Source organism: Macaca nemestrina, chromosome 11, assembly GCF_043159975.1.
Source record: "Macaca nemestrina isolate mMacNem1 chromosome 11, mMacNem.hap1, whole genome shotgun sequence".
Lineage (NCBI taxonomy): Eukaryota > Metazoa > Chordata > Mammalia > Primates > Cercopithecidae > Macaca > Macaca nemestrina.
In genome coordinates, this window is record NC_092135.1 from 133,107,937 (window position 1) to 133,123,927 (window position 15,991).

The window sequence follows — 15,991 nt, forward strand, 5'->3', positions numbered from 1 at the left end:
GGGCGTGGGAAGAAATAGTTAGCAAGGCTGGGAGCAGAGAGTGTTTTGTCAGGCTCACATCTTGGCTGCATTACCCTGGGCAAGTTGCTTTAGTGATCTCTTCAAGCCCGTTTTCATGGAATCTGCAAAGTGCAGCCAAGTCTGGTACCTGCTGCCTAGGGCCCTTGAGGACGCAGTGGGATGGTGCCTGGTGGAGCTTGGAGCTAAGCCTGTGCTATAAGGGGAGGACACGTAACCGTCAGCATCCACATCTATTCGGTATAAGAGATGCTGTTAGGATCCATCGGGGGAAGTGGGTGATCCGGGGGAGATTGGGAGGTTATCAGCCAGGAGGTGACCAGAGAGGGCGGCCACACCAGGCTGAGCTGGGAGGAGGAGGAGAGGTGGGAGGGGAGAGGATTCTGCTGTAGGAGACAGAACAGAGCTGACATCCCAGCGAGGAGCACACAGGGCAGCCCTGTGGTGCTGGCCGCGTTCTCCATCCCGTGCTAGCTCTCTGTAGATGCGGTGGTGTCTGGAGGAGCAGAGCTTCCCTTTTAGCCCTCGGTCTGACTCCACCTGCTCAGGAAGGTTTTGGGGGTAGGGAGCCCTCCACACTCAGTCCACACCAGGGCTGGCTGCCCTCTTTCTGTACTGTAAAAATGGCCCTGAGGGTTCAGATAGTGGGCATCTCCGTTACTCACCCCTGAATGTCTGGACGGGTGAAGCCTCCCTCTGGCCCTGGGGAAGAAGCTGTCAATCTGGGGATTTACAGAGCATTGAGGACCACAGGACACACGTCTCCCACCTGCTGCGTGGAGGTGAGGGCTGCCTGTGAGTGAGCTCAGTGGTGCCCGTGGGAACATGGTGGCATCTGAGCCCTGGGAGTGGGACTTCCTTGCTTGGCTTCTCTCAGCCTGAAAAGGGGCAAGGGTGGCAGAGTCCACAGTTGTTGACACGTCTTCCTTGAATGGCTTCCTCTATGGGGAGAGGACTGCAGATCTCTCTCTAGAACCGCGAACACTTTAGCTTTTTGTCTCATCACTGGTTCAGGGGAGTGGCCATACCCCTCCATCAATAATAAACACAAACACTGCTGCATCTCCAGAAACCACGTGCACAGTTCTGTGACTTCTTTCTTCTGCCCCCAGGATGCTGGAGGCCGTATGTCAGTAGTTTTCAAAGAAAACGACATTGCTGCTTCCATTTTTCCCTTGTCTACAGCCAGAGTTCTCTTTCTCAATCGGAAAGCTGCAGTGGCTTTCCGGGGTGTCCTGGGCAAGACTGACCTTCACCTCCGCATTCCGCCCGCTTACCTGGCCTCCTGCCTTTGATGCGGGCCCCACCATAGCCCCTCCATCCCTCTAGCCCCTCCACACTGGTGTAGCCAGGTCTTCACTGCGCCCACCTGTTAGGCCTTCCATAGGCCTCTGGGCCGCCGCCTCCTCCTCACTGAACACTCACTAGCATCTCACCTCGTGTGGGAGCTCTCTGGGCCTCACTATGTCACCAGTCGTGCTCTCCAGACCCCGTTCCTATTACTGCCCTCGGCGCCACCGGGCCTGGCAATGTCCTGAGCAGCCTGCGTGGAGCCCCAGGTGCCTGACGCCCATCTCTGCTGACAGCTTTGCAGAGCCAGGACATGCCAGGCAGCTTTTGGGAATGCCTCCCTCTTGTGCCCAGATGGACTTTTTGTTAACCCTCCATGAAATAATTCTTCCTGGTGTGACTGGGAAACCAGGCAATGCTATAGTCATGAGGGGGCGGGGTGACCATGGTGGCCGAGGCAGCCCTTTCCCTTCTGCAGGAGAGTCGTGGCCCCAGTGGGAAGGGCACACATTGGTGATTAACAGGAGCCTTCGTTCGGCCACGGTGACCCAGAGTCTCATCCGGTGCGGTCCTCAGAGTAGCTCTGGACTGGTGGGGGTGGGGGCACCCCAGTCCCTCACCGGATGGGCAGGTGGGCTCCAGTTGCCCTCACAGCTGACACCCCCTGACTTTTCCTCCTCCTCGGGTGCAGTCAGATGGAGACTCTCAGGCAGGAACTGTCACCGTCACACGTGAAAGGCCGCATGGCAAGTACTGGTTGTGGGCTTGCGATTGTCCTGAAGCTCCTCCCCTCACCCACTCATGGGTCTCTTCATTTTCTCTCCGCATCAGTTCTCTGCAGTAAATGATCCCGCATTTTTGTATGGGAAGGATTTTTACTCCTCACTCAGCCTGTTGAAGTCAGGCTGCTCTGGAGGTGGCCGTCACTGAGGTCTCCGCAGTGGCCTCTAAGCAGCCCAGGGGCTTGCACATGTGGCCCTTGCATTTGGGGGCTGCCGGGCTACCTGGCTGTGGTAGGGGGGTCTCTCAAGTGGCGGCAAGACCCCTTCATCCAGCTCTGCACGCAGGCTGTGCAGACAGAGCCACTCGGTCACCGCTTCTGGTAGGGGGCGAGGGTGTTGTCCCGTCAGTGTTGAGCCTCAGCGTCCCAGACCCCAGCAGAGGAGTGGAGTGTGGGGTGGAAGGAGGCTGCCTCCTGGCCTGAGCTCCGTCACTTTCAGCCAGGCAGTCTGGGTCCCGGGCATCCAGGGAGCCTGTGGTCTCCCCAACGCACGGTTCTCTGGGGCCGGGAATAGGGAATGAGCATGCAGACCCGACCATTGTAACTTCATAGGGAAAGATGGAAACATCTGTGACCACCCAGTTTGGGGAGAACAGCTTCATTCCTTCCTGTGAGTAACTGGCCTGTGTGCGTGCTGGTCTCCACTCCGCCCCTCCCTACCATGCTGGGTAGGAGAGACGGCGAGGCTGGCCTCAGGTGGGTGTTTTCTAAGGGAAGGGCCCCCAACAGAGCAGCTCTGCCCCTCCCCAGAGAGGTGGCCGCCGTGCCTTCCTCTCCTGCTGCCGGCTGCGCTCAAGCACCACAGCCCCAGCGGCTCCAGCACGGGAGGCTCATCTCTCACAGTTCCAGGGCCCAGAAGTCCAAAGTCAAGGCGCCGGCCAACTCTGTTCCTGGGAAGGCCCTCTTCCTGGCTTCATGTGTCCTCACGTGGTAGAGGGAGAGAGAACGGAAGCTCTCTGGTGTCTCAAATAAAGGTGCTGATCTGATCATAGGGACCCCACCTTCATGACCTCTTGTAACTCTAACTACTCCCCACTGCCCCATCTCCCAGTGCCATCACGTTAGGGGACAGAGCTTCAACATAGGACTTTAGGGAAACATAGTTCAGTCCGTAATACATGCCTTCTGTCCAGACAGCGTTCAGGTGCAGAGTGCAGCCTTCTGAGGCCTTGACGTGGAAACGATGCCTCCCTTGAGCCACTGTCCGCCGGTCACTCGGAGCTGGAATTGCAGCTTCTGATGCAGTGGTGACGGTGGCTGAGACTCGGCAGGGTTAAATACTGAACACAAGATTGCCCCTATAGCAGCATGTGGACACACGCCTGGCTCTGCTTACTGCACAGGGGCCCTCCAAGCCGTGCTCACTGCACTTGGAGCCTGGGGGAAGAATGGGGATGGTCAGGGTTCTGTCCCGGCTGCTGCAGAAACGTTGCAAAGGGTGGTATCAGGGCCTCTGGGTCTCTGCAAGGTAAAGGCGGCACGCTGGGTCAGAAGCTACATTCTCAGCTGTCTCTGGATAGAGCAATTGAGGAATAAGGGACCTCAGACCATCGTATATGTGCCTGGTTATGTAGGGGTGAGATTTGCTTGCTCAGAGCTCTACGTACTGTGGCCTGCTATGACAGTGTCTGCCAGTTTCTCTTGGAGAGCATATGAAATTCACCGCTTTGAAATCGGCTCACTGCTCTTCCTGTCCCTTCTCCTGGGCCCTGGTGAAGGGCCTGCTCAAAGCCAGTTACCTCATTCATATCCAGAACCCGTAACATGCTTCTGTCCTGTCTGTGTGCCTGTCCAGAAAAAAAAGCAGAGGCCTTAGGGATGATTCTTGGGGTCTCTTCCACGGAAAGATCTTTCCTGCTTAGTTACAGTGGTTCAGTAAATATGCCCTGGTTTCATCTGCATACATTGCATCTGCATACGTTGCATTGAGAATACCTTATGGCCGCTCTGTGTTGTGTTTAGAATTGTTTATTTGGGGTGCAGGGGGGATTTCAGCAGCGGATGGGTAGGGAGCATCACCCTTGGGGCCTCTGCTGGGCTGTGCCATTGATGGCCGCTTCCCAGGGCCGAGTCACCATGATGACTGCTCCTGCACTGGAATCAACCACTCTGAACAAGCAGAAGCCGATTTTTCCTTTTCCGAGCCCTGCAGCTAGCAGCGTGGACTGTACAGTCCTACTCTGTCCTCCTCTTTGACTGTAATGAATGGGCTGGCCTGGAACACATTTCACAAACACTCTTGTGCTCCCAAGAAGAGCAGGTGCAAATAGCCAGAAAACACTGCTGGGCTGTGTGTGCCCAGGGTGCCAATGAGACAAGCACAAAGTGGGCACAGAGGCCAAGGAGCAAGTGCTGCTCTGCTCTGTGGGGCCAGGAAGGATGAAATGGGTCTATCCTCATTGGAACAGTCTGGAAGAAAGAGGATTCAACTTCCCATAAAATTACCATTGAACCCATGTTTTGCTTGCTCAGGGGACTTTTTTTTCCTCCTCTACTTTCAGGAAGAAGGCATATTGCCAAGTGGATGCCGCCACGCAGCATGTTTGCTTGAGGCGGAAGCTTCAGCGTCTGCTGGGATAACTGGAGGAAGAAATATGAAGCCTTAGCAGCTTTACCCGGCAAGCGAGTTTCGAGATGGCGGCTCAGCGGATCCGAGCTGCCAACTCCAGCGGCCTCCCTCGCTGCAAGTCAGAGGGGACCCTGATTGACCTGAGCGAAGGGTTTTCAGAGACGAGCTTTAATGATGTCAAAGGTGAGCTTCTGGGGAACAGGACTGTGGCTAAGGGAGAACGTTGGGATTTCCAAGTTGGAACTCAGGAACTTTTCTGCTTTAAAGATCGCCAGTTTAGCATTCAGATCATTAAAGTTTAGTTCTTTAAACTTCACCGTGTTCGTAGGTTTAGCCCTAGAACCATAGCCGCTTGTCTTATTTTTTGGTTCCCCCTTATTAGTGAAACCCCTTCTTAATACAGGGTATGTTTCTTTTTTCGTGATAAAATTCAGTGACAGTGTGGTAGGGAGCTTGGTGGCGCAGAAACCCAGGGGAACAGAGAGTGTGGCAAATAGATGAAATAGTGAGAACCACTAGAGAAGAAAAAAAGGTGGCTTAGGGGAGGGGTCAGCAAACCTTTTCTCTAAACGGTCTGATAGGAAATATTTGAAGCTTTGCAGGCCATATACCATCTCTGTCACTACTATTCATTGCTGCTTTGTTGCATGAAAGCAGCCACAGAAGTAAGTCATTAAATAGCCACAGTCGTGTTCCAAGACAACTTTTTTTTTTTTGCAGACAACCCCGTGTGGCCCCAGGGCCGTGCTTTACCAATCCCTGTTCTAGAAGGTGGTCCTAAGGTTTGATAACCCTGGGTCTCCGGGTTTCTCCAGTGGCCTCATAAAATTGAGTTCATGAGAAGACCTATCTTTTGGACACCAAGGTTGATACCAGTAGGGCATTTTCTTCCTGGACATCTGCCCCAACCTAGGCCACATTCAGTCTCTCTCAACGTGCTCCCTCGGGGCTTGGCAGCTGCAGTGACGGCACCATCATCATCAATATCATCATCCCTTGGCTTTCTCTTAGCTGTTGAAATTGTCTTGCCTGGAGCACAGCTGAAAAGTAGGAACTTGACTTTGACCTTTGTATCCTCAGCCCCGGCCTAAAGTCAGTGCTAAGTAAATGTTTCTTGAACTAAACCGCTATCCCCCAGATAAAGTTGTAATCCTCTATCCTGATGTACTAGAAATTATACGCACTGTGTTTATGTCTGTCTAATTGAGCAGCTTCTCCTTCTCCTTTATCCCAAACATCTTCTCCCTGCCTCTGATTGATGCTGGCATCCCTGAGCATTGCTGTAAATGTTCTTTAAAATAAAAGGCTAGCCAGTATGAGATGTTATTAATAAGAGAACAACAGTGATTGGGTGTTGCCATAAATAACTGAAGCATTTATTTTTCAGATTCTGTTAATGGACATTGTTTTTTTTTTACTTTATGGCCCAACTCAGAGTCAAAGCTAGGACTAGGGAGCATAAATTGTGTGATTTGGGCAGAGTGTTACAGTGAGGAGGGCAGAGTCTTAAAGTGAGGTGAACTTTTTAAAATAATGACAGCGGGCTGGGCACAGTGGCTCACACCTGTAATCCCAGCACTTTAGGAGGCCGAGGCAGGCGGATCACAAGGTCAGGAGCTCGAGACCAGCCTGGCCAACGTGGTGAAACCCTGTCTCTACTAAAAATACCAAAAATTAGCCAGTCCTGGTGGAACGTACCTGTAATCCCAGCTACTCAGGAGGCTCAGACAGGAGAATCACTTGAACCCAGGAGGCGGTGGTTGCCGTGAGCTGAGATCACACCACTGCACTCTGAGACTCTGTCTCCAAAATAAATAAATTAATAATAATAATAATAATAATAATGACAGTGCTCTGGAGGAAATATTGGCTGTTATCCCTAAAAGACTCCCAAATTTAGAGGAGGAAGACAAACAAGACAGCCTCGAATGTGAGGAGGAGGATGTTTTGAGAATCTGAGGTTGACAGAACCGTGGGATCTCCGGTCTCGCCCAGAGATCCTGGGGAGTCTACCTCCAAGGCACCACATGTGACCCAGGCAGTGCGCCAGCCAGAAGCTTCACGCACATCCCGGTGATAGACTCCAAGGTGGGAATTTATTTCAGCCAAAATATCTGCCGTGGAACCTTCTGCTCTGATGAATGTTTTGCCTGCCGAAGAACGTAGGCAGAGGGATAGGAAATGTATTATTCAGTACATTGAACTTCCTAAAACCCAGGGAGATTTTTTGTATTAGAATCGAGGTGGCTGTGAATCTGGGTAATACTCCTCAGAATTCATTAAGATGTAATTCGATAAGGATTCTCTGGCATTTGATGGGATGGAAGCCCTTCCCCAGGGTCCCCGGCTGCTTGGTGGCAGTTGACTGATGGAGGACCTTGTCTAGAAGGGGTTATCACACAACAGTCCACCTTCCTGGGATTCTGGAAAGGAAGAGTGGGGTGGTTTCCCTTGGGTAAGCCTGATCCCTTGAGTGAAATCTGTGACGACTTCTCTTCCAAGGAGAGTGCTGGGAATTTTAAGTGAAACCGTTCTTAATTCTTCAGTTGGATGAAACTGAGTGATAATTCTCGTTGATACATTCTAGGCTATGCACAAAGCATGCTTGATTGCTTTGGTTTCTTAGTTTTGAAACGACTATAAGGGAATTATTCTGGGGGAGCATAATAAGGACATAACCTTTGAGGGATTCTGGCAAGATTTTGATGGCCGGCAAGCTTTATTTAATTTCCATTTAGTTTTTTTCATCTTTATGTGACATTTCCAGTAGATGTGTCAAGGAGACAAAATGGTTGATATTCCTGGAGATCATGACTAGCAAGCAGAAATAGGGGAGAAGAGCTTCTGTATCCTCTGGCCTCAGCCTGACCCACATAACTTCTTCCCACTTCTCCATCAGAGCCATTTTCTTTCACAGGTTTTTGTTCACTTCCATCTCATATTAAATAATTTGTCAGTTTTATGATTTTTTTAGAGCACAAGAGCATAGCCGGGGGGAATTCAGACATTGCTTTGACCAGCACCAGGATCCAATAACACAGACTATGGCTTCTCTGTGTCATTTATGCACGCACGATGATCATTCATTCCACAAATACTCATTGAGCCCCTGCTCTGTGCCAGGCCTTGTACGAGGCCCAGGGATACAACAGCAAACAAAACAGGCTCTCATAGTGCTGATATCCTAATGGGGAGATGGAGGCTCCCCTCCTGAAAAAAAAAATATATATTTTTTATTTTTCATATATATTTTTTATTTTTTGTATATATATATGTGTGTGTGTGTGTGTAAGGTATGTAGAGAAGGGAAAATTCTGAGTTCTTGGCTTGGGCCCCTTTAACAAAAGACATTAAGAAGAGAAAAGCATGCAAACTGACTTAATGTATGTTTTATGTATATTGCAGACATTTCTTCATAAGGAAATGAAGACTTAAAGAAGTAGTTAAACCTGAGGGGTTCGATGAGGTGTGGAGAGTCCTGGAAAAAATGTGATGGGATTAAAAAAAAGCATGAGCAAGTGTCATGAGCCAGAGGACAGCAAGGCCTGGGCATTGCAGATTCCCTGTGTCCTTGGAGATAGGATGCTCTGTCCCCCACATCCAGTGAGGGCCCCTCCCACTTGAGAGTCTGTGACCTGCTTCAGGGGTGGGCAGGGAGTTCTTCCTGCACCTGCTGTTTCTCCAATTCCTCCAGCTTAAAATACGCATGGTACTGTATTTTGGGGGTAGCATGTTCTGAACCCCATCAGGTACATGATGTAGTGGTTGGTGATAAGAGCTATGGAAGAAGATAACGTTGGGGCCAGGAGATGTCTATTTCACATAACATCCTGTGCCTCTTCAAGTTGGGACAAGCAATATTATGACAAGTGCCTTATCTACGTCTTTGCATTTTATCCTTTCCAAAGCTCATTGAGGAAATATACTTTTTCTCCACCATGAGTAGAGTCTTAGGCTCTGGAGATCACACAGTTTCTAAGGACTCCATTCAAGTCTTGGTTCAGTGATCCCAGAGCCGGGTTCTCTGAGACACCTAGATAGACCACCTGCTGTAATTTCACAGGAGGAGGTAGGTGGGGCTTCAAGGCCCAGGGATGCTCCCAGCCAAGCGCATCTCTGGGACCCAGTTCATGTAAATGAATAGAAACTGTCTACCTGATTTCCTAACACTTTCCCAAGGAAGTGTGATTATTTCCTTTCAAAGGAAAAGGAAACTGGCAGGTGATTTTTTCTGGGGCGGGGCAGGGCAGAGGGGGGAGCAATTTGATAGAATATGATGACTGTGGACTTAATCACATTAGAAAAGGTGTAGGTTAGTTCACCTAAAAATGGATTCTTTGCTTTGGCAACTTAAAAAAAAAAAAAAAAAAAGCAAAAGAAAAAGAAACATTTCCTTTCTTTCTTTCAGTTGTTTATTACAGGAAGCCAGAATGTCAGCAGACTCCCAAAGTGAGGCAGTGTAGGAGGTGGGGGAGGGGAGTCCCGGGGAGAAGTATATATGCTTATTTTCTTCAGAAAGAATGTTCTTCATCTTCTGAATATACCTTCTCATGTATGAAAAGGAGAGAAAACACTTGGTTATTTAATCATATCCATTATTTTTCAAAACACACCACTTGTTTAACTGACTTATTTTTGCTGTTTCAATTGCTGTCTACATTGGTAACATACAGAGTTTAATGGCAGGAACCATAAATTAACTTGATTCACTTTTTAAAGGGTTGGAATTTTTCAGACTGCTTCAACACTTCTTCAATGATAGTATGAGCTATGACTAGGCATAATCTCTCATTTTCAAGGTATGTGGACAGTCTATTTTCATGTTGTGATTTTGAATGATAATTTAAAAGAGGTTGGGCTGGGCGCAGTGGCTCATGCCTGTAATCCCAGCATTTTGGGAGGCTGAGGCGGGAGGATCATTTGAGGTCAGGAGTTCGAGACCAGCCTGGTCAACATGGTGAAACCCCATTTCTACTAAAAATACAAAAATTAGCCAGACGTGGTGGCACACACCTGTAATCTTGGCTACTTTGGAGGCTGAGGCAGGAGAATCGCTTGAACCTAAGCGGCTGAGGTTGCAGTAAGCTGAGATCATGCCACTACACTCCAGCCTGGGTGGCGGAGCGAGACACTGTCTCATAAATAAATAAATACATAAAATAAGAATAAAAGAGGTTGGAAGGAACTGACTTCAGAATTCATACTTTATCTGAGGAAACAGTTGGATGAGGAACAGGTTGAGCTTGGAAATTTAAGAAGCAGGTTGAGGGAATCTTTCCATCCAGAAGCAGGGCTTGGAATCGGCTCAGACATGTCATTGTGGGAGTTTTGGGAGACTGTTCATTTCCAGTCCCTGGTCACATGCCGTGGTCACCTAACTCATCATGTCACCGTGTTTTCTAAGTAAATCACATTCAGTTTCTCTTTGTATCTAGTAGCAGTTCTTTTAAGAAGTTAAAGTTGCCCGAAATGAGATGTTTAGGGCATAGGGCATGTTAAATATTCCATTGCACTGATTTGCTTTTCTGTGAGTGATGGAGAGGATCCTCTGTGGTCTTTCTGCCGGGCATAGGCTGTCGATTTCGAAAGTGACCAAGTAGCAATGGTGCTCTCAGTAACCAGTTCATTGGCCAGGTAAATGACGTACCGAATTTCATTTTGGTTTGTTTCTGTTGGTGACTTGCCTGGGTTATTGTCCACCTGTCTGGTTTACCACCTTCCTCCCTCCTTTGGGAAGCACCCTGGATGCACCACCGGCCTTGCCCTCACTGTCTGTTTTCTTTGTGTTTTGCACAGTGCCTTCTCCCAGTGCCTTGCTAGTAGACAACCCCACACCTTTTGGAAATGCGAAGGAAGTGATTGCGATCAAGGACTATTGCCCCACCAACTTCACCACACTGAAGTTCTCCAAGGGCGACCATCTCTACGTCTTGGACACATCTGGCGGTGAGTGGTGGTACGCACACAACACCACCGAAATGGGCTACATCCCCTCCTCCTACGTGCAGCCCTTGAACTACCGGAACTCAACACTGAGTGACAGCGGTATGATTGACAATCTTCCAGACAGCCCAGACGAGGTAGCCAAGGAGCTGGATCTGCTCGGGGGATGGACGGATGACAAAAAAGTACCAGGCAGAACGTACAGTAATAACCCTTTCTGGAATGGGGTCCAGACCAACCCGTTTCTGAATGGGAACGTGCCCGTCACGCCCAGCCTAGATGAGCTGAATCCGAAAAGTACTGTGGATTTGCTCCTTTTTGACACAGGCACATCCTCCTTCACTGAATCCAGCTCAGCCACCACGAATAGCACTGGCAACATCTTCGACGAGCTTCCAGTCACAAACGGGCTCCACGCAGAGCCGCCGGTCAGGCGGGACAACCCCTTCTTCAGGAGCAAGCGCTCCTACAGTCTCTCGGAACTCTCCGTCCTCCAAGCCAAGTCCGACGCTCCCACATCGTCGAGTTTCTTCACCGGCTTGAAATCACCTGCCCCCGAGCAATTTCAGAGCCGGGAGGATTTCCGAACTGCCTGGCTAAACCACCGGAAGCTGGCCCGGTCTTGCCATGACCTGGACTTGCTTGGCCAAAGCCCTGGTTGGGGCCAGACCCAAGCCGTGGAGACAAACATCGTGTGCAAGCTGGATAGCTCCGGGGGTGCTGTGCAGCTTCCCGACACCAGCATCAGTATCCACGTGCCCGAGGGCCACGTCGCCCCTGGGGAGACCCAGCAGATCTCCATGAAAGCCCTGCTGGACCCCCCGCTGGAGCTCAACAGTGACAGGTCCTGCAGCATCAGCCCCGTGCTGGAGGTCAAGCTGAGCAACCTGGAAGTGAAAACCTCCATCATCTTGGAGATGAAAGTGTCAGCAGAGATAAAAAATGACCTTTTTAGCAAAAGCACAGTGGGCCTCCAGTGCCTGAGGAGCGACTCAAAGGAAGGGCCGTATGTCTCCGTCCCGCTTAACTGCAGCTGTGGGGACACGGTCCAGGCACAGCTGCACAACCTGGAGCCCTGTATGTACGTGGCTATCGTTGCCCACGGCCCAAGCATCCTCTACCCTTCCACCGTGTGGGATTTCATCCATAAAAAAGTCACGGTGGGTCTCTACGGCCCCAAACACATCCACCCATCCTTCAAGACAGTAGTGACCATTTTTGGGCATGACTGTGCCCCAAAGACACTCCTGGTCAGCGAGGTCACACGCCAGGCACCCAACCCTGCCCCGGTGGCCCTGCAGCTATGGGGCAAGCACCAGTTCGTTTTATCCAGGCCCCAGGATCTCAAGGTCTGTATGTTTTCCAATATGACGAATTACGAGGTCAAAGCCAGCGAGCAGGCCAAAGTGGTGCGAGGATTCCAGCTGAAGCTGGGCAAGGTGAGCCGCCTGATCTTCCCCATCACCTCCCAGAACCCCAACGAGCTCTCTGACTTCACGCTGCGGGTTCAGGTGAAGGACGACCAGGAGGCCATCCTCACCCAGTTTTGCGTCCAGACTCCTCAGCCACCCCCTAAAAGTGCCATCAAGCCTTCCGGGCAAAGGAGGTTTCTCAAGAAGAACGAAGTCGGGAAAATCATCCTGTCCCCGTTTGCCACCACTACAAAGTACCCGACTTTCCAGGACCGCCCGGTGTCCAGCCTCAAGTTTGGTAAGTTGCTCAAGACGGTGGTGCGGCAGAACAAGAACCACTACCTGCTGGAGTACAAGAAGGGCGACGGGATCGCCCTGCTCAGCGAGGAGCGCGTCAGGCTCCGGGGCCAGCTGTGGACCAAGGAGTGGTACATCGGCTACTACCAGGGCAGGGTGGGCCTCGTGCACGCCAAGAACGTGCTGGTGGTCGGCAGGGCCCGGCCCAGCCTGTGCTCGGGCCCCGAGCTGAGCACCTCGGTGCTGCTGGAGCAGATCCTGCGGCCCTGCAAGTTCCTCACCTACATCTATGCCTCCGTGAGGACCCTGCTCATGGAGAACATCAGCAGCTGGCGCTCCTTCGCCGACGCCCTGGGCTACGTGAACCTGCCGCTCACCTTTTTCTGCCGGGCAGAGCTGGACAGTGAGCCCGAACGGGTGGCGTCCGTCCTGGAAAAGCTGAAGGAGGACTGTAACAACACGGAGAGCAAAGACCGGAAGTCCTTCCAGAAGGAGCTTGTGATGGTGAGTGCTCAGCAGGTGCCTGGGAGGTTAGGCGTGCGGCTCAGCAAAGCCCTTCCGCCTTCCCAGTGCACATGGGCATGGGCTACAATGTCGTAAGTCACCAGGACAGTGTCTGAAGCTGATGTCCCGCTGCCTGGGATAGGTGCGGCTCAGCAAAGCCCTTCCGCCTTCCCAGTGCACATGGGCATGGGCTGCGGTGTCGTAAGTCACCACAACAGTGTCTGTGGCTGATGTCCCGCTGCCTGAGATAGGTGCGGCTGGCTCAGCATAGCCTTTCGCCTTCCCAAGATGCCTGGGCGTGGGCCGTGGTGTAAGTCACCAGGGCAGTGTCTGTGGCTGATGTCCTGCTGCCTGAGATAGGTGCGGCTCAGCATAGCCTTCCGCCTTCCCAATATGCCTGGGCGTGGACCGTGGTGTAGGTCACCAGGACAGTGTCTGTGGCTGATGTCCCGCTGCCTGAGATAGGTGCGGCTCAGCATAGCCTTTCGCCGTCCCAATATGCCTGGGCGTGGGGCCGTGGTGTAAGTCACCACAACAGTGTCTGAAGCTGATGTCCCGCTGCCTGAGATAAGTGCAGCTCAGCATAGCCTTTCGCCTTCCCAATATGCTTGGGCGTGGGCTATGGTGTCGTAAGTCACCACGACAGTGTCTGAGGCTGATGTCCCGCTGCCTGAGATAGGTGCGGCTCAGCACAGCCTTTCACCTTCCCAATATGCCTGGGCGTGGGCCGTGGTGTTGTAGGTCACCAGGACGGTGTCTGTGGCTGATGTCCCGCTGCCTGGGATATACATGTGGGGCTTGAAGTGTGCATCTGGAGATACGGGTGTACCAGGGATCCTGGGAGGCCCCAGACTACCCGAGAACCCTGCAAAGAAGAGCATTCCAGTCACTTTTCCCACCGAGTCTGTGAGCTCCTCGAGGGTCCCCGAGTGGACCCGCTGGGGGTGGGGGCAGAAGGAGGCCTGTGCTCTCACCACTTCAGTTTAGATCTCTTGGGAGCAGATCTGTGGTTCGTTAGATTCCCAACAGGGTCTGTGACTCCAGAGTCTCAAGAACCACTGCCCCAAAGCCTGAGTTCATTGTAATGTGCGTTTTTCTTGCCTTTGCTTCCTTGAAGCTTCCAGCTTCTCTGTGTTGTTTCCACTTCCCCCGCTGTGTTGGTTTGAGTTGTGGGGCGAGGACAGCATTTGTTTTGCCGGCACAACTGTGAGCTGGAATCCAAAGAAATAAAAGGGGGAAGTAAGCATCAGACTGTGGGTTACGCCCCAGCCCACAAGCCAACTGGGGAGCATTTGCTCAATGCTTTGTCAGCGCCGCTCCCCGCAGGCAGCCCCGCCGTCAGCAGAGCCGGGTCCTGGCGGTTACCTTGGCTAGGCTTAGCGACACCTGTGTTCTGGCATCGGGGTGTTTGTGGTGGAGAGTCCCTGTGGACTTCCCCCTGTGATAGAACAGAGTCCACCCCCATCCTCCGGAGAGGGGCGCATCACTGGTGTTCATTCCTGTGGGAAAACCCTGTGACCTTGCCATGTGCCGCCTTTCCTCGTTCCTCTGAACCCGCAGCCTTTCTTGCGTCCTAGCTTCTGAGAGGTGTGGTTCTTGGTGCCCTGGCCTTTCTGCCACCTCCCCAGCTCCCCTGGATTGAGCCCTGTGTGTCTGGGAGAGCCCAGAGTGTCCTGTAGACACAGGTGTGCAGGCAAGGGGCGCACATGGCACATACCCGGCTCGGCTGCCCGTGTTGAGCCAGGAGACAGAAGGGATGCAGCCCAGCAGGAGTGGGGCAGGAGTGGGGCGAGAGACCCTCTCTGGGTGTCCTGCAGTTGTGTGTAGTACCAGAAGCATGGAGCCACGAGATTGGCTAGGGGAGGAAGATGGAACTGGAAGCGACTGTCAGAGGGGCCACCTTGGCAACCAGGAAGGCACTGCACTTCGGTGGGGAGGAGGCGAACAAACGCAGCAGGGGAGCCTCTGGGGCCCACATGGGGTCACCTGCAGGGAGGGGATGGCCTGTGTCCCTCCCATCAGCCATCACCCATCACCCGTGTGTGATTCAGAGCACACCTCCCGGCTCTCCAGTAAAATAACTTTCCAGAACCTGGTGCCTGGCCGTGGCCTGGTCTCCTCACGGGTTCACCCAGCACAGTGGCACACAAAGCGCTTCCATCCTGTGAGAGGCTTTGTGCGGGCGGCCCCGAGACCACAGCCATGGCCGTGCATTCCGTCATGGACCCTGACAGCGTTGGTGAGCCCAGGACACTCACCTTGACGTTGCACCAGAGGTGGAAAAATGACACAACCAGGACTACTACACCAGCGGCGGAAAATAACCTCCAAGGAGGTGGCTTTTACACTCATTTCCTGCTTTGTTGTCTTTTTCCAAAAGACGTAAATGATCAAACTCTTTCAATCGAATTGCTTGGCGTCTCTGGGAGGGGATTTATCGGTGGGTCTCCCTGTCCGCTGCAGGGACGGATGTGTCCTCCGTGCCCTAGTCTTTCCTCTACCCAGAGAGGAGGAAGTGAAACTTGCCCTTGGCCAGGTCGGCTCCCTGAGGCAAGGTTAGATTTTGTGGTGATAAAGTAAAACTGGTTTTGCAGTGTCTCCACCCGCCCCCCCCCCCACACCTGTGTCAGTCATAATCTTGACCAAACTTCTAGAAACCACAGATGGATTTCTCCCAGGGCATTTATTAGGAGACCCTGAAAACTGGCTGTTCTATTCCGCTTGTCATCACAGGGCTGTCACGATTTCTGCGGCCTCTGCCACTGCTTTACCTGCCCCTCCCAGAGAGTCACAGCCCGGCCACCCCCTGCCTCTTATTTTTATCATGGCTTTCTGTGTCCTTGTTCTGATGCCTTGGGTTGGAAACCATGTTTAAATGATGGGGAAAGTGTGAGAGTTTGAGACGGTCAGTATGCAGGGAGATGGGAAGGAAAAAGGAATCAAATGAGACCTGGGTTGTTCCTCTCTCCACTGCCATTAGAACGGGGTCAGCCCCTGCGCCTGCCCCACAAAGTCTTGTAAGATCTTGCCCTACCCATCCCACCCCTGGAGGCCACCATGCTCCGTGCATCCCTGCCCTGAACACACCCAGCTCGCCCGGCTTCCAGCCCCTGCAGATGTATGCTGTTCCTCTTCCTGAAGCTCCCTTTCCCAGACCTCCTCATCTCCCTCAGCTGC

The 15,991-nt window shown here is 52.2% G+C and overlaps 1 protein-coding gene across 6 annotated transcripts in view; it reads left to right on the forward strand.

Moving 5' to 3' along the window:
* LOC105473864 (SH3 domain binding protein 4) overlaps positions 1-15,991 on the forward strand; it is a 105,941-nt gene that overhangs the window by 77,253 nt on the left and 12,697 nt on the right. For all 6 annotated transcript variants that reach the window (XM_011728007.3, XM_011728011.3, XM_071073617.1 and 3 more), the window contains 2 exons: positions 4,591-4,841; positions 10,455-12,814. In XM_011728007.3, the coding sequence (XP_011726309.2) occupies positions 4,724-4,841; positions 10,455-12,814 (2,478 nt within the window). In that variant the 5' untranslated portion in view covers positions 4,591-4,723. The remainder of the gene's footprint in view (positions 1-4,590; positions 4,842-10,454; positions 12,815-15,991) is intronic.